Here is a 25,111-nt window from a genome sequence, read left to right as displayed (position 1 = left end):
ATGTGTGTGACGTCCTTAGGTTAGTTAGGTTTAAGTAGTTCTAAGTTCTGGGGGACTGATGACCTCAGAAGTTAAGTCCCATAGTGCTCAGAGCCATTTGAACTTAGTAACAACAAACTGCTTTTTGCTAATGTAATGTCACAACTGTTTACATTTCTAACAGGTCGCGGGATAATATTGCGAATAGTGGTTTCAGAAGCATTACTCCCGAAGTAAATTTTCTTTTATGCAAGATAAATTACGTTATGTGTGAGAGTGTGCAATGTGCATTTGACTCTCATTCAAAGCTTAACGCTTTGAGGACCAGCCGCTTAGAAAAATTTCAGGTCTAGAAGAGCATCCATTCATGCCATTATTTAAAATTTTACAGGCTCATTTGTGCTTATTATATCTTAAAGCATAACAGACGCTAAAAACACCAAGCTTTGAGGTTAGTTTCTATTAAAGAGTAATGCACGCTAAGAAACACCAAGCTACAAGGTTAGTTTTTCATATTTATTTTAGTTCTTTCATAGATTGCAAAATATACAATAATGATGGCAAAAAATAATATCCTTTAAAAAATTGCAATGTGGGTTATTGACCAATTTCACACGTAATTGACTTTTCTGTGGAAAATTCGAAGTGCTTGACGGAACGTGTTTAGCCAAGAAACCCGCTTAATGTTCTGTGCACTCATTTGAAATGTATAATTGTGCTTGTGAGAAACATTCAGCTACTGCAATTTAAGCTGTGCTCTTAGGATCCTGCCTAATTACACACTCGAAATAAGAGCAAAAAAACAAGTAGCTATACTGTATGTGTATTAATTTAAACTATAAGGTTCTCGTACATGTGTGTTGACATGGAGTGATGTTCCTATTGGCTAACTACATCACGTGTCCTATGCTCTGAATATCTGCTATTATTAGCTGCTGAGATCATGCGACATGGGCTGTGATTGCTGACAAAAGCACTTCTCAATCTCGATTTCAGTAACTGGGAAGCTACCATGCTGTATTTGGTAGAATTTTATTTATACTTTCATAATACCGAAATATGCAGTGTAAATGTTGCTGCGCATTAAATACCTTTCCAAAACGCATTGTTTCTTACTGGGTTTTATTTCCTTAAAGGTGGGAAATTCTTTGCTGGTGCATAAAACCTTTACCATTTAAAGGATTGGTAAGCTTTCCAACTCCATGTATATTGTCACTTAACACAGAATAAAAGTGTACATTCTCCTGGAAAGAAAGTGTATTTTCACCGAGGAAGAAGCGTGCTTTAGCTGGGAAATCTGGGAATCGTTGTTTTTTGTCTGTGTATACACCCTGGAATGATGCTCTAGTACGGTGCACTTCTCATTCAGCTCTAGTACAGTGCGCTTCTAATTCATTTTAGAAAAATTGAGATTCAAAATTTTAAGAGTTTGTTAAATACCATATGAGAGCACCAGCCGATGAGCAGTGGTGGTAGCACAGCTGAGTTAAGATTGATTTACTCAATGTCAATGGAACAGGGAAAGTAGTGACGAAGTAGACGGAATGACAGAATGTCACTGAAGACATTGGAGATGAGTACAGTAAGGTAGATAGTCAACATCCCACCCAAGATGTTTGGGAATAAATCTCTACTGTGGTTTCAGCTGTCGTGGATATATATGGTTGTCATTTTGATCAGTGTTTGTAACCTGGATTGTAAACATGGTGTCCAAGTAACAAATGTTACCCTCTTGTGGAAATTAAAAAGTGTTTCTTTCAGTGGTTTATTCCTTATTCCCATTCATATGTCCTTAAAAATGTTTCCACAAAGTTTCATTGTCTTATGATCACTCATTTTTCATGAGGGCCCTCTCAAGTAGTGAAAGTTTAATTATAACCACCCTGTATAAAGAAATATTGATTAAATGAATATCTGTTTGTGAACACATTCAAGCACTTATTGCAAATACAGCTCCATATGGAGGATTAAAGGGGAAAAATGACTTGCAGCTGCTCAGTGGTAGACGCTCTCAGAACCACGCTACTTCTAATACTTGCTTATAGTTTTGATTTGGCAGAAGGGTACACAAAAGCTAATAATTGTCACCTTTTGATTTTGTCTGTGTCATTTACCACTGAACAATATTCGATTTTTGCAAGTGATTGTAGTTACATCTTAGTTATATGTTTCAGATTACAGTACTTACAGGATTGCATATTTTCTAAGGGTTTTATAGTCAATTTCATGTTCATCTTTCTTGGGATGTTCATCTTTTGCTCTTTAGGAATTTAATCTTTTGTTCATGAAATTATGAGACATCACATTTTAATCCTCTTTTGCTGTTTACTGCAAGGCTGAAAACTTTTGCCTTTTACTGAACACTGGTTGTTGACAGGATATTATGCCTCTTGGGCAGTCTTTATTAAAGATGATTTTTGGGCACTTCAGTCATTTCAGAGACTATCAACACCAGCATAACATGTTTCCCCATAAGTATGTCCTAAGCTAATGAGAGCCAAATGAAAGTCAAGACACATGATTATGTAAAAGTAGTATTTTATAGTAAGACATTGTAAATATTGTGACAAAGGCATTACAAAATTTATATTGGAGCTACTTATTGTTATGACTCTTTTAGTGACACACATTGTTGCTTAGCAACAGATATCTATAAGCAATGGTTTAGATGTTTGTTTGAAAATTATGTGCTTCAAAATCAAATGCAAACAAATGTAACATACCGTTGAAGGTGAAAATTTTTTCAGTTGTTCTATGTCAGCGCTCTGCAAATAATGTGCAGGCTGAATACTTGCTGCTTTGGACTTCTGTCACTGAGGAATGGAGCCATTGCAATTGCTTGGGGACTTTCCGCAGTCTCTTTTGTGGCTATCATGATGGAGGTTGTGAACCCCTGGATCCACAAGACCTATGACACGGACTACAATTCCACGGCATCATGGATGTTCATAGGCTGGACACTTGTGGACATATTTGCAAATATAGGTCTATTGGTTGGCATTTATAGCTGCCGCCCCAGACTATTCATATTTTGGCTGGTGGTATGTGTTTTGAACATCGGCATGACACTGTGGGACCTTACCTATTACGTTCGATATTCCAAGGCAGTCAACCTGTTCAGCCAAATCACAAGTTCAGCACTTATCCTGGAGTTCTGGATTTACATGTTCATTGTGATCTACAATTATTACATGGATCTGGAAGGCTACAGCAGGAATGCAAGCCTTGTAAATCTCTTAAGTGGATGACGTTTGAATTTGGTGCAGTGTTATGTTGTCATTGAAATTATGAGTGCAAACTGATTATACAACCACTGAATGAATCAGTATAGAAGTTTGTCTGATAAAACTTCTATGTGCCATTTAAAAGAACTGTATGTGATCTGGAATAAATTCATTGTAATATATTGTTGTGTGAAGTGTGTTCTATGTATACTGGACGAATAATATATTTGTTTTGGAAATGTGTTACTGGTGTATTGTCTTTTTTGTCATCAGTTGCCATGTGGTACTATTTATCAACTTTTAACAAACAAAATTTAGAAAGCAAGTCACCTGTGATTTACAGTGGACCTTCAGAGTTTATTACTACTATCTTCCTGAGATGTGTTGGACTTTGCCAGAACACACATAACAGAGAACAAAATCAAATCAAACTTTGAAGATTAACGGCATAAAGGAACAATTATACATATTGTGGACAGGAAAACAAGGAATAGAACTTACCATATTTCCAGCCATTTTGAAAAATAGAAACAGTCTGTTTGCAGTTCAGAAGCTTAAAACTTCATTTAACTTTCAGTTTAAAATTCATCAAAAAGTCAACTGAAATCTGTTATGTTACAGCCACAAATCTTGTTAGTGATTTGTTAAATTTGAGCATGTACTGGTAATAAACATTGTGGTGCAGGTGACTGTAAGTCAGTGTAGATTACTCGAAACTATTCTCTCAAAGATCTGATACAGATGTTACATCAAATTTCTGGTGACGACATCCTTGTATAAAGTTCTCTTAATCTACAGACTATGGGCAGATCTCAGTTAAAACCATCTTCTTTGTCATCTCCTGACAAAGAAGATAGTTGTTTTCTTCAAAAGTTCAAGTTTTAATTCAGATTTGACACAGTCTGTACATTTATAACATTTTATATAATGAGGCATATATTGATGGACATACTAGTTTAGGAGAAATACACATATCTTTCATGAAGAACGTGTTTGCAGAACCTAGCAGAGACTGCAGTTACCGATCACAACATATTTTGTGTAGATGGAAATCGGTAATACACAAAAAACATTTGTGAAAATCACAGTGCTGAGAAAGATTTACCCAAATGATTGAGAACTTGGAGAAGGTGTGGAACAGTGTTCCAGCAACAAGTGATTGAAATATCCAAGATATGACAGATGTTTAGATCAGCAGATGTGTGACTTGAATGGTCAGAACTATAGCAAGCACAGTATGTGGAGAGCCATCAGACTAATCTGAAATGTAAAAGCAAGTGTAGGTATGCTAACAAAGAATATGTATCAACATCAGTATGCTTGTGCAAGACAATCAACAGAGAAAATCTGTGTGCATCCTGGCTAGACAAGGAGCCGTTATTATTCGTATTTGTCCAGAAGGGACTCCATTAGGAATTTCAAAGCAGTGTTTGTTGGGAAGTATTTGTAAACGAAAGAATTTTTGGCATGATTTAGGCACAGCAAGTGGACTAAAACCTGCAATTAAAGATTTAAAGATTATTCCTGAAGATTATGTTCCGCCATATAGTGCAGCACCTAAAACCCAAACAGTCTTGATAGCCAACTGTGAAATTGTTATTCCATCCAGCATATACCCTCAATTTTCTCTTGTTTTACACCAATCACAGTTGTGGCCCAAAATACAAACATCCTTATGCACATCACCATTGCCGCAGTGTGAAACTTTTACAGTTGTGAAATTCCCAGAGTGAATTGTAAAGCCATTTCTGTTGATGGAACAAGTGTATGAAATGGAGAGATTGTATTGAAAAACAAATTAAGAGTAGTAAATGACATGATACTGTAACGGAACTGCCAAATAGACCTCATTTTGTTATATTATACACTAATATTGTGTTAAAAAGCATTTTCTTAATATAATACTAGGTTAGGTGTAGCGATCAATAATCGATATCAAAATTGTATGTTCTCAGTAGCTTATGACTGTGATCTTTGGTCTACAACGGGTTTTCGGCCACTTGAGTTTTGGCCGCAGTTGAGTGTAGTTGCTTTTCAAGTTTTGGCAATAAATATGTGTTTTTGTTACAAAGAAACCATGGAATACTGCATCATGATTTCATTAGTGCAGTGATTATTAAAAAACCCGCACCTTTTCTTGGACGCAGAGCAGCAAAGGAATTATTGCCTAGACAACGAGAAGCCACATGGACAACACAGACTCAGCAGCATCAACAAAGCAGACATCATGGCCAGCTCTAAAAAAGTACTATACAGGTATTAGCCACACTGTAATGGTGTGCTTATGGAGATAACTTTTCCAGCATAGTAGAGAGGGGTCATGAAAATATCCAGAAGGGAAAGAGCTATATGGAACCACAAAAATTTTCAGGCAATACTAAAACAATGCATAATATCACACTAGCGACCAGAATGGCTCTGCACTAATAAATGTCTAGTATTGGATTGTAAATTAGACAAACTAGAAATTTTAGAGCAAAGAATAATGAGAAAGTCTGGAGATAGAAAAGCAGTGATGAACGGAGATAGAAAAGCAATGATGAACTATACAAAAACATAGAAAAAAATAATGAGGAAAATACTAAGAAAAAGAAGTTTGATATTTTTTTGGACATTTGCAGGTGAATGACGATAGGCTGACAAAAAAGAAAATTCTTTAAATATGTTTTGAAAAATAAATTGGCAACAAACTGGACCCAAGAAATTTAAAAATAATTAAAAATGTATATCATGAAAGCAGAAGAAGCAACACAAAGATATTTTCAGAATACTAGTGTTAAATTTAGACAAAATTCTATGACAGAAGCACTAAGAGAGCAGGTATAAAGAAAGAAAAGGGAGCTAGGATAAAAGTATAGAAGAATATTGGTGGAAAGTTCATTTACTTATCTACAAAATCATGTTAATGATCTGGGATACAAGTTATAGCAGTACATAGCTAAAAGAGCATAAACCTTTTTGTTACATAGATTCCTAAATGTACATGCACTTATAAGACAGAATTTACACACATTTACATTACAGTAGTTCCTAAGCAGCAATCTACTTTAAAATACAAAGTCAACATGAGCATTATTATTACTTAATCTCCTTCACATTCATGGTTAATACCTGATGGACAAAATTAGTTACAGGTGACATACATTAGTCTCCATAAATTCAGCAACAGAATAAAAATAGTACTGGAACATTATATTGGTAGCATTCTCCTTGATTTTTTGTTATTTTTGATTGAGCAAGGTATGCTGCTTATGACCCTCATACTGTCATGGCATTTACTCAGTCTCCGATGTGTCAGATGAGTGTTACCATCACTGCATGTGTGATAGTCAAGTATGTCACTATTTTTTTTATACAGATGGAGATCCCTATTTATAAATGCAACTCTCTAAGATGTATATGCTTAGGATTTGTAATACTCCCAGTTTTTAAAGTTTGGCTTGCTAGGTGTATGTGGTGGTACTCGAATCATGATCTCAACAATTTGCTTCTGTATAACAAATATTTGCTTGTATGTTGACCCCCAGAAAGGAATGCCAAATGAGATGACTTGAGTTGACTAACGCAAAGTACACAGTTTTAATGGAGTCAAGTTACCTTTGATTGAGAACTCTAAAAGTCATAGCAGAGGCTACTCGGTTTACACATTTGTTTCTCTCTGTGGATATTCCTTTGTTAGTTTGTTGTCTATTCAGAGCCCCAAAAATTTAGTCTCACTGACCTGTTTGATAACTTTCTTGTCTATGCCTAATGATTCTATACGTGTTGTAGGGACTTTTCATGAACAAAATATCATCTGCTTTTTCCATGTTAAGTAAGAAGTTGTTTTCATAGAGCCAGTGTAGGAGCCCTCTCACAGCTGTCAACTATGTTGGCTCTCATCAGTTGTGGAGAAATGTTGCAAGAGAGGAAGTTTGTATCATAGGTGAATAATCAAAGTTTTGTTGAGGGTAGGTGTTCTGGGGGATCATTAATAATAAATTGATGGAAGAGGAGGGAGCCTAAGTTTGAGACCTATGGGACTCCTGATGTGACTGAACAGTTTGTTCTTCCGTCATGTGTAGTTATTTCTACCAGCTGCCCACTGTTTGATAGTTATGACTGAAAACATTCACTACAGACAACTCGTATACTGTAAGCATCCAGTTTACTTAGAAGCAGTGGGTGGTTGGCTAGATCAAACACCTTTGTCAGATCACTGAAAAGGCCAGAAGCATAGTATTTTTGATTAAGTGCATGTATTATCTTGTCAGCAAATGAAATGGGAGCCTCGTTGGTGGATTTATTTTTACTATAGCGAAACTGTTGTGCTGTTAGTAGGGAGTTTTTTCAAGAAAGGATGTTACCCAAGTATGTACAACTTATTATTATTTTGGACACAGTTGGAAGGAGGGATATAGGTTGGTACTTTTTAACCTCGTGCTAGTCCCCATCCTTGTTAAGTGGGACAGTTGTCAGTGGTTGAGGAAAAATGCTACTACCCAAGAAGCAGTTAATTATGTTCCAAAGTGGTCGTCCTATTTCGTCAGCGAACCATTGTATTAGATAGCTAGCTAAACCACAAGGCCAAACAAGGAGGAATTTTCATATTCTTAATAAGTAGGGGAAGCTCATTCAAAGTATTAGAAAAAGTGATTTGTTAGATCTTTTACACTTGGTGGGGGGGGGGGGGGGGGGGGCAAGATTATGTTGTTGGAGAGGGACCAACTGACTCAATAACAATTCCAAAAACGTGTTTATTTATTGTATCAAAAATATGTTTGGTATCTGATAATTATTGGCCATTGTATTGTAGAGATTCTGAGGTTTTCTATTTTACATCAGTTTGTAAAGTTTTTCTCTCAATATCTCGCACGGCTTCACATTTGATATTACAGTCATTTATGTAGGCTTTATTTGCTAGTTGTTTGATTGTATGGATATTCTTGTACAGTTTGAAACAACTGTGGAAATTTGGATCATCTGTTTTATACTTTGCTCATAGAGTTACCTCTTGGTCTTACTTTATATTCTTCTACCTTTTGTGAGCCAAATATTATCTGTTTTCCAGGCTGAATTTTGTACTTTGATTTGGTTTACTGCAAAAGCCACATTGAAATGATGAGCCAGTATGTCAAGGAATAGTGAAGTTTTCTTATCTTCATTATTTTCCTTGTAAATGATATCCCAGGAATGAGATTGAAGTAAATTTTTAAACATGATGATATTGCTAGAGTTTTTGATCTGCCTTCTGTAGATGAAAATAGGAGAGGACCTGTCTTTTATTTGTGCTAAAACAAGCCATAACAAGATACCCTGATGGTCTGAGTCCATTGGACCAGCTCAGGATACTAATAAATAGGAGAGAATTTGGGTCCAGGAATATTGCTTCTGCAAAACTGCTTGAGTTACATTGTTATTCATGTTGGATCTTTTCCTATGTTTTGGTTATTGACAGTTACTACCAGGACAATGACGTTGTTCACGATGTGTGAAATGTTACCAAAATTTACGTTAAAATCACCAAACAATATGATCTCCTTACCTTTGGATTTGTAAAAATATGTTACTCTTTCAAACCTGTTCAGAAACCGTCATATGTTGCCATCAGGAGAAGGGTAAATACAGATTATCATCACATTAGGCTGGTTAATTGCTATAGCCCAGTGCTCAAAATGTTTCTCAATATGTAGGTGGTCAGGTTTGTTGCATGTGCCAAATACTGTGTCCTCCTTAACAAGTATTAGACAGCCAACTTCCCCTCCCTCCCTTTTGCTGTTACATTGGCAGAAACTGTTACCAGTTGTATAATTTGGAAAGTTGAAGAATGACAAGTTTTTATTTTTGAGCCACTGCTCTGTGGAACAAATTACATCTACCTTGATACTGCTGTCTGACTAGTAGACTTCAACTTTTAACTTTTTATTATTTGTTGATTGGATATTTTGATAAATATATAATGAAAGCTGAGTCTGCGTGGCCTGTATTTCTACGTTGCGTTCCCAAGTTATTTTATTGCATTTTGGCCAAACTCCATGAGGATTGGTCCACTCTAGTAGTTTTCCTATGAAGGAGAAACCCAAGACAATAAAAGCAAATGAGAAGGAAGTGAAATTGCCATGTGGTACCTAGTTGGGGAGGATAGGGGAGGGGGGGGGGGGGCAGTAATAGGCGTCATTAATGATTATTTTACTATTCTTGTTGAACAACACTAATGAAGAACTGAAGTATCAAGTAAAACAGGTAACAAGACAGAGAACATTCAGCTGGCAATGGTGTTTGATGACATTAGTTGTTTGTTGTTACTGTCTTTAATCAATAATCAAAACAAATTGGTTACAGGTTGTATATGCGTATAACATTACAGATCTCATTTAACTTCTTCATGCATTTTAAACAGAACGGTAAGTAAATTTTTAAGATCCTGAACACAAAACAGATATTTTGTTTTTCAGAATGATTGGAAACTTGCTCATTTTTATACTCCACCGTTTATTTGCCTTGCTTGCCACAACATGTATTCTTTTTCCTGTATTCTAATAATCTTAAATGTTTGATTTGATGTTGTTCTCTATTTTTAACCTCAAGGATTCTTTTTCTGTGCTCTGTTGTGCAGGTGTTTGGCCCCACATGTTCTTTCAGAGATGTGGCTTCTCCCCTTGTAGCACTAAAAAGTTTCTGAAATGTGTATTCTGTCCAGATGGGATTCAGTTTTTTAGTATATAAATGAAGACCCCAAGGAAATATATAACATATTGCAAAACTGCCTTGTTTTTACTGTTGCCGGCCGAAGTGGCCGTGCGGTTAAAGGCGCTGCAGTCTGGAACCGCAAGACCGCTACGGTCGCAGGTTCGAATCCTGCCTCGGGCATGGATGTTTGTGATGTCCTTAGGTTAGTTAGGTTTAACTAGTTCTAAGTTCTAGGGGACTAATGACCTCAGCAGTTGAGTCCCATAGTGCTCAGAGCCATTTGAACCATTTTGTTTTTACTGTTATGTTCTATGCTTTTATTCTCAGTTACATCCATTGTCCATGCATCACACAATTTTTGGGCCACCTATGACATACATAACAGAATTTCACTGTGCTTGTTTTTTATGCCTTTTTTCCCCTCCCAATCAGATATTTGTAATTTTCAAAGTTCAGTGCCCATTTCACTTTCCAACACTTCACTCTGCTTTTCCTTTTTCTTTGGTAGAAATTGACAGCTGCTATCACCAGCTAGTCGTGAATTGTAACCATTAGTTGCTTACATAGTCTTTTTCAGACAGTGCAAAAATGTAATGTTTCTGCTCCACATTATATTGTCATGAAAACAATGATCTTGTCCACTGCACATCTTCTCGTGGTCTCATGCTTTTTCACCTTTGCCAACCCTAGTGTTCTTCCCATAACTCTAGTTTGCAATGTCATAGGAAATGTGATACCAGGAGAATACAATATTTTGTTGTAAACATTTTCTAATTATTCATGAAAAATTATTCTTTGGTTTTCAGGCTTGGTGGACCTGATCCTCTGGATTATATAAGCATGTATTCTAATCCTGGTGTCCCAGAAAAGAATATCCCTCCACATTGGCATTATATCAGGTAAGTGTCGTGAATAACTGGTTCCCACAGTCAGGCTATTTTATCGACTTGAAAACAACAGACTTTCATTTGGATGTTAGTGGCTGTTGATACTGAGTAAATGTAACATATGCTCAATTATTACACATTCTATTGTGAAATAATTCTAGATACTTTTTATTGTAGCGCATATTACGCGTTCGTACCATTATATTCGCTGTTGTAGCTTGGGAATGGTGACTGCTCGTTCACCTGTGTATGAGCTGTTATTTACGTGATATTATGTGTGCCTACAAGGTTGGAGAATATTCATAAATTCTCCTTTGAAAGTTTTTAAGCACAGTCTAGTTAATGTACAGTGTCTTTTCTTAGAGTGTGTGTCATTTGAGATTTTTCAAGGTTTCTGTTACACGGTCTCACTGGTCTAACAGACGTGTGAACCATGTGCGCAGCCCTCCTATACATATGCTCACTTTCTCTTGTTAGTACAAATCCCATACACTCGAGCAGTACTCAAATATTGACCATACTAGTGTTTCCTGAAAGTATGCAGTGCAGTCTTTTGGGTTCATAGACATCATAGATGATGTATGGTGACAGGCTAATATTCCATTCCGTCTTAGTTGGTGTAGGTCATATTCATGAAAAAACAATACCATTATCATGTGAAGAGAAAAGTAGATGTAAAATATGTGAAGTGGATTATAGATATGTGTTTTTAATACAGGTACAGGCTGGACCATCAAGCTGTGCAACTTTCAGAAATGTACGCAATAACTACTATTTGGGCGCTCCAGCAGTAGAATTACATGTTATAATACCAGTGAGTGATCCCCCTTCTAACTACATGACCATTATATAATTATATTAGTTTGGGTTCCTTAGTTTGTGGTGTAACCAACAGTCAGAGTCATCCATATCTCCTCTATCCAAGATTATCTGGCTTTTTCATTCAATTGACATAAAAGATAAAAGAATGCTCTTTCGAGTTTGAATATATTCACGAAAGTCACCTCTTTGGCGTGCTGACAGAAAACAGACCAGTCTGTCTGTCACTATTTAGTGAGTACTTTACTCAAAGTGATAATGAAACCAAGCTACCCTAAGTACAGAAATTAAGTTACATAGGAAACTAATGACACAGAACTTCCCTTGAGACATATGAGGCAGCAGTCAACATGTAGGAAGCATGAAAAACTATAATAAGATTACAGAGTTAGATTTTCCCCCCAAAACAAGTTAAATGGGAGTGGATCTCCATAGGAAGTTTGGGATGATTGAATTGTGCAGTGTATGTGAGTAAAACATATTGTTGTAATCACTATTTAAGAAGTACTGTACTCAAAGTGAAAATGAAACCAAGTTACCATAAGTACAGAAATCATGTTACATAGGAAACTTATCACATAGAAATTCCCTAAAGGTACCTCTTTGTAAATGTAAATCTAGTACCTCCCACCGTATAAGTCGAACACGCGCCAGAACAAATGGACGTGGGCAGCCCATAGAGGACTCTGCGTCCGCGGCGGCTCTTCCGCGCAGCGGCTCTTGCGCAGCGAGGGCGCCACTGCTATACTACGTGCAGACCACGGCCAATAGCCGCTCCCTCCGGTTTCGTATACAGGGACCCGCTCTGCCCTAGTCCAGTCAGTCTGGTACTCGCTCTGGATTGCGTCTCTATCTCAGCGGTACTGCTTCCGGGCCGTTGCTCATTGTTGACATTTGCCTGGCTCTGGTTCCGAGTGGATTTACTGTTGGTGTTTGGTGTTGTGGTTTCTACAAGCCTCCGTTTTTTTCTCTCTTCTTTGTTGTGTCGCTCACAGTCGGTCGTTATCGGTTGTCGTTGGTCTGTCGTCCGACTCATCCTTGTGTTTACCCGGTGGTGTGTGCTCCACCGCCGGCGGCTTCCCCGCCTGGCGGCTCTGACCCCACAACCCAAGGCGTTCCTGCGGTTGGTTTTGGTTACTACAGTAAATTTATCAGAATCCAAAATGTTGAATAATGACATTTTCATACCTGCAAAACAAAATCGTATTACAGTAGGGCTCTGATAATGCAGCACACTCAAGGATCCATCGATGCCAGATTATCAAATATGCCATATCATGAAGTCCAGGTTTAAAAATATGTTTTAGTGAAGGGGATACGAGCAAAACCTATAGTTCTAACATACAAGAACAAGTAACTGTTATTTATAAATAAAAAGGAGAGCTTCCCATATAAAATAAATTGATGTTGTTGATGACAGCGCCACTAAAGCAAGAATTACAAAACATGGTTATTACTTCACAAAAGAAGAAGAAGTATGTACTCCAGAATTCAAATCAAGAACAACTGTCAGCATGAGCAACTTAGAATTAGATATCGTCAGTGTAATGAAGCAGCTTAAAAAAAACTTAAGAGGTACAAGTTTTCCAGTACAGATTGTATACCAGGCATGTTCTAAGTATGGTATACATAACTGAGTGTGCTGATACAGTAACTCCAGACGTAGCAATCGTATACAACCACTCACTTGTGGATACCCAAAAAAGGAAACTGGAGTAATCCAATGAATTACAGGTCCATATCACTGACATCAATTTGCGGTAGGTTTTTTGGGATATATACTGTGCTTGAATGTTACGAATCATCTCGGAGAAAATGATTTATTGACAAATAGCCAACACGGATTCAGAAAATATCATTCTTGCGAAACACAAGTACCTCTTCATTCTCACGAAGTAATTAGTGCTATTGACAGGGGTGTCAAATTGAGTCCATATTTTTAGATTTCAGAAGGCTTTCGACACTGTTCCTTACAAGCGACTTCTATTTAAATTGCATACCTATGGAGTATCACTTCAGCTTTGTAACAGGATTTGTGATTTCCTGTCAGAAAGATCAGAGTACTAAATAACTGATGGAAAGTAATATCTGGCATTCCCCGAGGAAGTGTTATTGGCCTTCTGGCATGCTTGATCTGCCTAAATAATTTAGGAAACAATCTGAGCTGTGCTCCTAGATTGTTTGTAGATGATTCTGTCATTTACCACCATGTGAAGTCATTGGATCATTGAAACGAATTGTAAAATGATGTAGACTAAATATCTGTATGGTGCAAAAAGTAGCAATTGACTCTAAATCATGAAAAGTCATCCACATGAGCACGAAAAAGAATCCACTAAATTTCAGTTTCACAATAAATAACGTAAAACCAAAGGCTGGAAACTCATTCAAATACTTTGGGATTACAGTTACAAGTAATTTAAAATGGGACAATCACATAAATCATGTTGTGGGGAAAGCAAACCAAAGACTGCAATTTATTAGCAGAACACTTACAAACTGTAACAGGTGTACTAAATAGACTGCTTACACTGTCTTGTCCACCCTCTTCTGGAGTATTGCTGTGCAGTGTGGGATCCACATCAGATAGGATGTTGAAAAAAAGGTCAGGCCATTTTGTATTATCACAAAATAGGGCAGAAAGGGCCAAGGATACAATACATGAATTGGGTTGCCAGTCATTAAAACAAAGGCATTTTCACTCTGGCAGGACCTTCAAAATTTCAATCACCAACATTGTCCTCAGAGTGTGAAAATATTTTGTTGGCACCCGCCTACATAGGAAGAAATGATCGTCATAATAAAATAAGAGAAATTAGAGCAGAGAAGAAACTTAAAAGACATTTGATGAACCCTCTGTTGGTCATGTAACCATTAAATGAAAAGTAATCATGTAGATGTAAAGATAGATGAATAGTATGTGTCACTTTCTTTAAAAACAGAACTGAATTAAACTCAAATATTGTACTGCTGTATTAAACCACTTTAAGGCTCAAAGTTTTAAAGTACTTTAGTATACGTAAACAACATTTATGTGCATGTAACGAAACAAAATAAATTCCATTAATTGGAAAGGATCAATGAAGAGCTAATTAATAAAAATTGTTACCAAGAATTTGGCACAGTTCAGTTGGAATCACTGTCTTTAGATGTATTTGTCGAAGGTGTGAAGTATGTCAGACAGTTACTTAAAATTTTCTTCTGAGCCTTTTGAAACCTTGCATAAAGGCTGTCCTGTTTCTTGGATTGAGCTCTTTTTTTTTACAAAAATTATTTTATATGGTGTGTGAATTCATAACTTCAAAAGCACTGTATTGTTGACTACCCTCAGCAAATTTCACAGCAGTGTCTAAGGCATCTGAAGTCTCAGCCCAATAGATAAGGGTTTTGGATATTTCTTCTTCATCAGTCTCATTTTTGTGCACTTGCTGTCGGTTGAAAACACATTGTAAAATCACACCAACAGTCCCTCTCTAAATTACTGATGTGTGCTGCGCTGATGCGTGTGCTGGATTACAAAGTGCCAGATTACTGTGGTTATACTGTACATGAAGATGCTACTGGAATTTGAACAAGTGTGACACAGTGACACTTTGTTACAATTTTTTTGTATTTATTGTGCAGCTTACACCGGAAAAAAAATGGGAACTGTTTACAGTGATGTGAGAACTGTTTACAGTGATGTGAGAACTGCTTACAGTGATTCTGCAAAATGTTTTCTTTATAGCTTTCTGGCAGGGCAATGCGATGTAATGGAAGTCACTGTATCACAGGGAGTCCAATGAAGAGTTAAATGTAACTGGAGATGGATAAAATGGTTATACCAAGAATTTTGCGTCCTATGTTAGATAGTTGCATTGCAGAACTAACTGGGGCTGTTGAACATGCAAAAACAAGAGTGGCATGAATTTGTTTGATTCTCATTGAAATGTTGAAAAACCTGATTTAGCATTGTAGAGAGATGTTAATTATCCCATGATAGCCTACGTAAAACGTTTTGGAAACCAATATTTTTGGAAACCAGTATTAAGTGAAGTCATTTTTCTTTCTGTCCTTATGTGATTGGAATGGGAAGAAACTGCAACATGGAGTACCAAGTTATGTACCATCTGCCATGCAATTTAAAATGGTTTGCGAGTGTATGTAGATGTTAATTGTTTGTGGTACGTTGTACATTCCTTTAGTGCAGCAGTGAAGAATTCGGTCTTCTTCCCCCCCCCCCCCCCCTCCCCCCCCCCCCCCCACACACACACACACACACACACACACACACACACACACACACACGCACGTAGTTTGGCGTATGAACCAGTCGAATACTTCACAAGCCCACATCTCATACCACTTCATTTACCTTACATGAGAATATATGGTTGAGGCCCTCCTGAAGCTCCTTACTTGTGCCATATTCAAAAGGGGGACATAAGCAGTAATGCACTGTCTTCATCAGACTTTATTTTGTAACTGTCATGTTGAACAGGTGCTATAGATTTTTTAAATTAAAATGAATTTTTTCATAAATGTTCTTTGTCATACTTTTGTTTCCACTATTTGAAAGTTATTGTGAAGTAAGGGCCAACAGCTTTGCCACACGAGTAACATCAGTTCCTGTCGGATCACCAAAGTTAAGCCGTGTCAGATTTGGATAGCACATGGAGTGGGGACTGCCAAGGGCTGTTGGCAAGCGGGTGCACTCAGCCCTTGTGAGGCCAATTGAAGAGCTGCATGATTGAGACATAGCGACTCCAGTCACAAAAACTGGCAATAGCCGGGAGAGCTGAAATGATCAGGAGGGCTATGTACTGACTGCATACTTCTCCATATCCGCATCTGGTCATGCCTGTCAGCTGAGGTTGATGTGGCAGTCAGTTGGTACCATTGGTCCTTCTGATCCTGTTCATAGTATATTGTGGAATAAGAGAGAAACTGAGAAAAGTATCAGAGAGCGGCTGCATTTTATGGATTGCATTACACTAGTGAAATATAAATATGTAACTGATATTATATCCGTTGACAGATTACATTTTATGTCTTGTCTCCCATTGTTGTCAGAGCCGGGAATCCTCAGTTTTTGGGTCTGTGGGGAAGGAGATGTCTACTCCTCCTTTCCAATCTTCTACAATCTAACTTACTTTCCCCTGAAAAATGAACTAATAGTTCCTAAGTTAGGACAGTTTCTTAATAATTTTATGAGTGACTGTTGTCAGCACTTAAAATTTTGCCTTCTGATGATAATTACTGACCAGTGTCTTGTTTTCTTGTAATTAGTAACAAAATACTGAATGTGGTGTGTATGCCCTATGACAACAGGGAAATCTAGGAAAACCATTGGAATTTTTTCATCCGGGAGAAATCTGGGAAAAAAAACCTGGGAATTTTTTTAGAATGCAGGGAATTTTTCATTGGTTTAGTTTGCAGTTAAATTTTGGTAAGTTCTACTGTTAAGAACTGATACTCCAACAAAAAATTTTACTTTAATGTACTACTGCAGAATAATACTTCAGCAATAAACGAGAGAATATCACCACACTCAAACGTCTGCCAACAGCAAATTGTTCAAAGACAGTGCAAAACTTTTTGACGTGTCTTTCTCATGGGCCTCATTTCAGTGAGGATGATGTCACATCTGTTTACATTTCTAACAGGTCACAGGAAAATATTGCGAATGGTGGTTTGTGAAGCGTTGCTTGCAAAACAAATTTCCTTTTATTCAAGATGAATTATGTTACATGAGAGAATGTGTGATGAATTTTTCAAATCACAGAGCATTACACACACATTCGGAACTTAACAATGAGTACCACTTAGAAAAATTTTGGGTGCAGAAGACCAGCCATTTATGCTATTATTTAAAATTTTATAGGCCATTTGTGTTTTGGTATATCTTAAAGTGTAAAACATGGCAAGAAAGACCAATTTTCAAGGCTAATTTCTTATTTTTATTTTAGTAATTTCATAGATTACAAATTATGCAATAATGATGGCAAAAAGTATAATTATCCTCAAAAAAGTGTGAGATGAGTTCTTGAGCAGACTCTCACATAATTGGCTGTTCTATGGAAAAGTCAAAATGCTTGACAGAACAGCCAGGTAGTCCACAAAATATTCAGTGCATAGTAGTGAAATTTATATTTTTGCTTGTGAGAAATATTCAGTTGCTGCAATTTAAGCTGTGCTTTTAGGACCCTGTCTAGCCAAACCCTCAGATTAAAACAGCAAAAGCTTTTGCTGACCAGTTTTATATTTTAAAGCTTAGGTTTTCTTGTAGCTATGCTGTGTGTGTATTAATTTAAACCATTGAATTTTCCTATTTGTGTGGTCGCGTTACTTAATAGAGATGTTGCTATTGGCTAAGTACGTCATATGTCCTATGCTCTGAATGTCTGCCGTCATTGGCTGGCAAGATCAGCTGACACAAGCCATAATTGGCTGACAAAAGTGTGTCACAGGATTTCTGTAGCATTTGACAGAATTCATGTTGCTGTAGTTGGTGGAATTCCTGTTTATACTTTCATAATACAAAAATATGCAGTGTAAATGTTGCCACTCATGAAAGATGTTTTCAAAACGGTTGTTGTTTGCAGTATTTTGCTTCCTGAAGGGCTGGGAAGTTTTGTGCTGCTGTATAAAACCCTGCACCATTCAAAAAATTGATAAGTTTTACTGCACCGAGGGAAACTATAAAGTCACCTAACATGGACATTTCCCAGTGGTATAGTGTATTTGGGGAAGGTGTATTTTTAATTGGGAAATACAGGAGGCCCCCCCCCCCCTCCCTCTCTCTCTCTCTCTCTCTCTCTCTCTCTCTCTCTCTCTCTCTCTCTCTCTCTCTTGACTGAATACTGCTATGTTTCTCACACTTTTTTTGTTTCGTTAATGTCATTAGCTGCTTTTGTTTTCTTCTTCTTCTTCTTCTTCTTCTTCATGTTCATATTCTAAAGGTGTCGTTTGTTGGTTTATAACTATGTTATTTTAGTGTTGTGGTTCTTTGAATCCCATATGTTTAAAGGCAAAAAACTTAAATTTCTATCTACCAACAGCTTTGGCCTGTCAGATCTTCATGGTGATGGCAGAGTGCATGATATTACTGGTCTGAATCACCTAGTGGTTTTGGTTTTGAGTTGACATTCCGATTGAAGCGTGAACCAGGTGAAACAGCACCACCAACTTGGCCAGCAACAGTAATGCAGTCACTTGCAAAATACGTGTTCCAGTCAGGTATGTAGTAGTTGTTTCTACAATCTTAATATTGATTTATTATTTTAGTATATTTCTCCTCTTGGTATTTTGTAAGGAATGGTGCTTCATGGGACAGAATAGTTTCTCACAAGAATCAATACTTGTGAATTCTTAGCTTATGTGAATATCATTTTCTTTGCTGAAAAGTGAAATGAGAGTTGACAGCATTTTCAAAACTTTTTCTCTATGTCACAGAGTTAAAATCACCAGGTACCCTAGGTTAAGGAAGACACATAATGTACTTGTCTGATACAGGTGAACTTGACATTCTTTGTAGTTTTCATATGATTGCTCAATACTATATTTCATTACTTGTTGGATGTTAGTAATGCCAATTGGAAGGCAGGATGATTTTTTTTTTTTTTTTTTTTTTTTTTTAATACGGATATGCAGTGTAGGCAAATAAGTGTCAGTAGTCAGTAGTGTAATTGGGAAAATAAGTAAACACTATGATGAGAGACCTTGGTACATGCCATCATTGCAGAAACTTTTACCGTTGATGTACATTTGTCACAGAACAGGAAATGATAAAGAATATTTTTTTATGGAAATAAGTTTTGTGGAAATAAAAATCAATAAAAACCACTGTTTTGTAAGAAGACATTTATATGACTGGTAATAGGGAAAGTGGAATGAAATATGTGGGTATTTAATTTTCAAATTATGCAATTGTCTTTTGAAACTGGGAGAATATTGTGAATTGTGATCAGCTTTGATAAGTTTACGTGCTACAGCTCAGTATAATACTGTTTTATCCTTTGATGTAGCATGAATATTTTTCTGATAACTTTACTATTGCAACCAATAAGATCAGATGTGAGGATTGTTTAGGTGAACCAAAATTGGCCATTAAAAATTTTTAAAGCAATCTACACAGACAAGAGAATCAGTTTTGTACCAAGTGATTGTGGAATTTCTCCAAAGAGAGTATAATCATTTTTGTGGACTATACACTGGGTGATTATAAAAGAAAGAATAGATTTCAGTTATTTATTACAGAGAAACTGTGAAAGATACAAACATATTGTAAAAGTCGCTGGACGGAGGAAGGTTCAGTGTTTTATGTTCACACAGACACTATACCATACAGTCATTGTGAGCACCATGTTTGTACTCAAGAAAGATGGAAACAATAGTCCATTTCATTTCAGACATGAATCAATATGTCCCTGTTTATTGAATCAACAGCTTCAGCAGTTCAATTTCTCAGGTCTTGAAGAGCAGCTGCCATAGGTGTGACACAGACTCTGTCTTTTATGTAATCCACAGAAAAAAAAGATGTGAGGTCTTGTAGACTGGGAGGCCAAAAGAAATGAACAAGATCTTGTTGTCCAACAAGCAAAATGTTTTTTCTTGTGAATTAGTTGCTGTGTTGCTACAAACAAACAACAGTGCAGCTGTGTTGAAACTTTGAGTCTTCCTCTATCCAGTGACATGCACAAGTTTTCTACATTTGTAGTCTTGTCTGCAACAAACAATTGCAATCTGTTCCTTCTTTTTGAATCACATGGTATTTTCTTCCATCCCCTCTCTTGCACATTAACTGAAGTCAAGCTAATCATATATTTTATTAGTACTAATTTTGTACTTGGTATTTGATCCTTAATATGTAAGGAATAAGAAATAAGAGCACTTGCCCGCGAAAGGCAAAGGTCCCGAGTTCGAGTCTCGGTCGGGCACACAGTTTTAATCTGCCAGGAAGTTTCATATCAGCGCACACTCCGCTGCAGAGTGAAAATCTCATTCTGGAAAACATCCCCCAGGCTGTAGCTAAGCCATGTCTCCGCAATATCCTTTCTTTCAGGAGTGCTAGTTCTGCAAGGTTCGCAGGAGAGCTTCTGTAAAGTTTGGAAGGTAGGAGACGAGGTACTGGCAGAAGTAAAGCTGTGAGTACCGGGCGTGAGTCGTGCTTCGGTAGCTCAGTTGGTAGAGCACTTGCCCGCGAAAGGCAAAGGTCCCGAGTTCGAGTCTCGGTCGGGCACACAGTTTTAATCTGCCAGGCAGTTTTAAGAGTGAAATAATTTGAAAACAAATGAAGAGGTGGAGTTTTTATGGGTTAACAGTGGCATGCTGATTGTATCACACTGTAACAATTTTTTCCTCTTTAGTGATAATTTTAGTTTTACATTGCCAGCAAACCTTATATAGATAGGGAATTTCATCTATCTTGTTTTAATTGAGCTGTTTCATTTTGTGTGTCACCTGTATCATATTCTTACCTTTTACTTTGAATAAAATTATAATATCCCCTTATGTTCTACAAACATTTTGTTGTTCATTTGTGATTTGATTTTACTCAATGAACTCGTTAAATAACTATCTGCATTTCAAACTTTTAATTTTATTTTAAAATAAAAAAATAATTCTCTCTTTACCTGTAGATAATGTTCTTTGTGCTGGTGACCATGTTTCCTGGCACTGTGCACTTGATGGCAGTGAATCGCGTATACAGCATATGCTGATGACACAGGATCCTCAGTTGGGTTCCATACGCACCCCCTATGGATCTGTTAACTTCGTGCAGATTGTTGGTGTAACAGCTGAAGAATTGCAGGCAGCACAACAGTGGAATGGGCCTGGAGTTCTTGACATACTGAAGAGGTTACCAGGGTAATAAAATCTATACCAAATTTGTTTGCCTACCTATGTAAGAGTTTTCTTTTGTGCATTTCATCATTAACCTGATGTGTTCATCAAAGTACATGCATTGCTAATCAACTAAATGGTAATTTTTTGACACTTTGTGTTTACTACAAATTTGCTAGACACTTACAATTTCTCATGAGGACAAAGTTATTAGTCTTGTCAGTTGTCCAATATTTTTCAGGTCCAAGTGGAAGATATTGAAAAATAAATAAATCTGGCCTTTTTTTGTCTATGTTGTCTGGTTGTTCCAGAAGAGTTTTTAGTATTTGATGGTTATTCTGGTTACTTTTCTCAAGACAGTCAACACAAGACTCACTAAAAGCACTGGCCTTAGGCTTTACAGAAAATGAAATATACTTCACCCTTTTATCTGCATCTCGTTTGATGAAGGCAGGGTGTGTACGAATCGGGACAACCGGGAGATCCGGGAAAAACTCGGGAATTTTTTCATCCGGGAGAAAACCGGACCCAGGAATTTTTTAGAATTCTGGGAATTTTTCAGTGTTTTAGTTTTCAGTTAAATTTTTGTGATTTTGACTGGTAAGAACCAATACTCTAACTAAGGATATTACTGCATCCCGGCACTGCAGAATAATACTGCAGCAACAAAACATGAACGAGAGGGGGGGGGGGGGGGGGGGGGTGGGGGGGAACTTAAATTGCAGAGGAAATGCACTGTATACAACAAAAAAACAGTGCTCATACAAGTGCCTGTCAACATCAATGTGTGTCAAAGGCTTTAAGAAGACTATGCAATGCTTTATAACAACCAATTGTGTCCGATGAGCTGATGTGACAACTGTTTAAATTAGATTCGTTTGACCCGTTGCGGGCGGGCTCTTGAGCATGCGCAGTTGAGTCGCGATTAGTAGTACCTTCTCCCGCTTCTGGTTACAGTAGTGTGGCTGGGTGCCACTAATTATTATTGCCCCGGTTCGGAAATATAGTAAATCTGGGGCTGATGCACAGAGCAGTCTGAGTTGTAGTGGGTAGGTGGGTAGTCTCCACGTGACCTATGTTTACGTTCAGTGATTTTGTTGTTTCCTCTTTGTTTATTGCTCTCACGTTAAATGATAACAAAACAGCTTTTTGTGGCCGGGAGCTATCAAATGAATTAAAATACTTTTTCATAATAACGGAAGGCTAAAATATGTTATTAGTTTCAAATTTTATTCCCATCTTTCTAACAGTCAAGCATTAATCGCCTTACAGAACAGTGAAGTTATTTTTGCCGGTTTGTTAAAGAGATTTGGCTTAAAATTAATCTTTTCTGCTGAGGCAGTCTATTTATTTGAAACAAAGTGTTTAATTTCACACTATTGGCTAGTTTCAACTGTTCACTGCATTTCAAGTGCACGTATGGCATTATGCCATAATAAAGAACCAAACATGAGATAATACAGTACTGGTACTCCAAGATATCTTGTTTCTTTTATGACATACGTAAGATCTTTTAATGTTTTACACATATGAACATATGGGCTTCCTGCGTCATCGTAGCTGGGCAAGAGCAGCGATGCCTGTTATCCGGCACTCTTTTGCAACTGCTGAAACGAACCTATTTGTAACAGGTTGCGGGAAAATATTGCGAATGGTGGTTTGAAAAGCGTTACATTCAAAGCAGATTTCATTTTACGCAAGATGAACTGTGTACGAGAATGTACGATGAACTAAATCACAAAGCGTTTTACTCTCATTTAAAATCAACTCTTTGAGGACGACTATTTAGACGAATTTCGAGCCCAGAAGATCAGACATTTACGTCGCTATTAAAAATTTTACCAGCACATTTTTCTGATGTATCTTAAAGTGTAACACGTGCAAAAAGATCAACATTATATGTGGAAGCCTAGCTTCTCTTCCAGCTTATTAATCTTCAAGACCAATATTATATGTGAATGCTATGTATATTAATTTAAACCATTAACTTTTCTTATTTGTGTGTTCGCGCTACTTAAGGGTGATCTTGCTATTGGCTTACTACATCACGTGTCCTATACTACCATCAGCTGGTGAGATCACGTGACATGAGCTATGACTGTCTTACAAAAGCGCATCACAATCTCGATTTCAATGTTTCGGAAAGTACCATGCGGTATTTGGTGGAATTCAAATTTAAACCTTCATAATACGAAAATATGCAGCGTGCATGTTGCTGCACATCAAAGGTCTTTCAAAACGTGTCCACCCCCCCCCCCCCCCCCCCCCTCTGAGTTTCGTTTTCTAAAGTGCCGGGAAATTCTACTGTGGTGTATAAAACCATAAACATTCAAAGGATTAATGAGTTTTACAGTGCCGAGGAAGAGTATACTTTCACTTAACACGGAAAAAGTGTATTTTTAACTGGGAAATGCGGGAAAAATCCGGGAATTTTTTTCCCTTGTCCACGTATACACCCTGTGAAGGGCTACTTGCTTCTACTCAGTGGTCTGATTATGCTTTCCTTTCTGGTGTAGTATGGAGAAACTGTGTAACAGTCACACTAACTAATGGGAACACAAAATTAGTTATGTTTGTTTTTGAAATGGTTTAAACATTCTGATCAATATCTTTTTGTATTTTCTTTTGGTCAGAATTCAACAAATACTACCACAAAGCTTTCTCACAATTATTTTACCATGTAGTATATACCATATACTATCTTGATATTACCATGGTGTCAGGTACTCCATACTTCTCTACTTGCCAATTTTCCAGTACCATACTTCTTTTACATCGTTTTCATTTGTAGTTGCAGTTCTGTGACATATGAAACATGGATTAGCTTCAAGATAATACTGTTGAATTCAGCCAAACGTTTCTTAAATGCTGAAATTGGAAGAGCACACTCCTCATAAAGTTTAACTAACTTTGAATGACTACCTGTGAGCAATAAATCACCCCAGGACTAAGAACTTTGAGTGTGTTTCATTCTAGTTTTTCTTCCAATTTTGACAGAACTGTGGTGACACTTTGAAAATATGTATAACAGTAGTTATATAATTACGGAGATGAAGTTCTGCCTTGCTGCCACTTCTTGATGCCCTCCTGCGGGTCCGGGGCTAAGAATAGGCCCGAGTTATTCCTGCCTATCGTAAGAGGCGACTAAAAGGAGTCTCACATATTTTGGCCTTTATGTGATAGTCCCCTGTAAGGTTTGACCTCCATTCTTCAAAATTTTTCCGAAGAGCGAGCCAATTGGGGAAGGGCACCTTACATTGTTCATCATGTCCATTGTGCCTTAAGATCTGTCATCGTCGCGTTGCAGTCCCAGTCATTCTCCATCTCTTGGGTGATGACACCTTCCTGGGTGCATTTCCTACCATGCACTATGCAATGTTGCTTTCTGCACTGACGATGACCATGGACTTGTTTGCATCTGATACCCAGGACGGTAGCCAGTCCATTGTGGTGGGGCCGCCATGTACTCTGTTGGTTGTAGCCCCCTGACAACACAGGGATCGCTCTGCTGATGCCTGTGCCATTAACTCCCCATGTATGCCAAGGAGTAGATACCTGTCACCCTGGTGCATTGGGACTCCTGGCGAATGGCCATCCAGCCAAGTGGCCATTGCTGCGGCTGGGTGGCGCCCGTGGGGAGGCCCCCTGGTCAGAGTGGGTGGCAACAGGGCAGATGACGCGCGTTAGTGTACCATGTCATTACTTTCT

General features: G+C 37.5%; 1 protein-coding gene across 1 annotated transcript in view; it reads left to right on the top strand.

Moving 5' to 3' along the window:
- Nucleotides 1–25,111, top strand: part of LOC124616265 (suppressor of fused homolog) — a 136,402-nt gene that overhangs the window by 78,729 nt on the left and 32,562 nt on the right. Inside the window, 4 exon segments of the mRNA XM_047144572.1 lie at nt 10,679–10,771; nt 18,619–18,668; nt 18,671–18,796; nt 21,199–21,427. Of these exon segments, the coding sequence (XP_047000528.1) occupies nt 10,679–10,771; nt 18,619–18,668; nt 18,671–18,796; nt 21,199–21,427 (498 nt within the window).

This window comes from Schistocerca americana, chromosome 1 (genome assembly GCF_021461395.2).
Source record: "Schistocerca americana isolate TAMUIC-IGC-003095 chromosome 1, iqSchAmer2.1, whole genome shotgun sequence".
Classification (NCBI taxonomy): Eukaryota; Metazoa; Arthropoda; class Insecta; order Orthoptera; family Acrididae; genus Schistocerca; species Schistocerca americana.
This window is presented reverse-complemented; position numbering and strand designations above follow the sequence as displayed.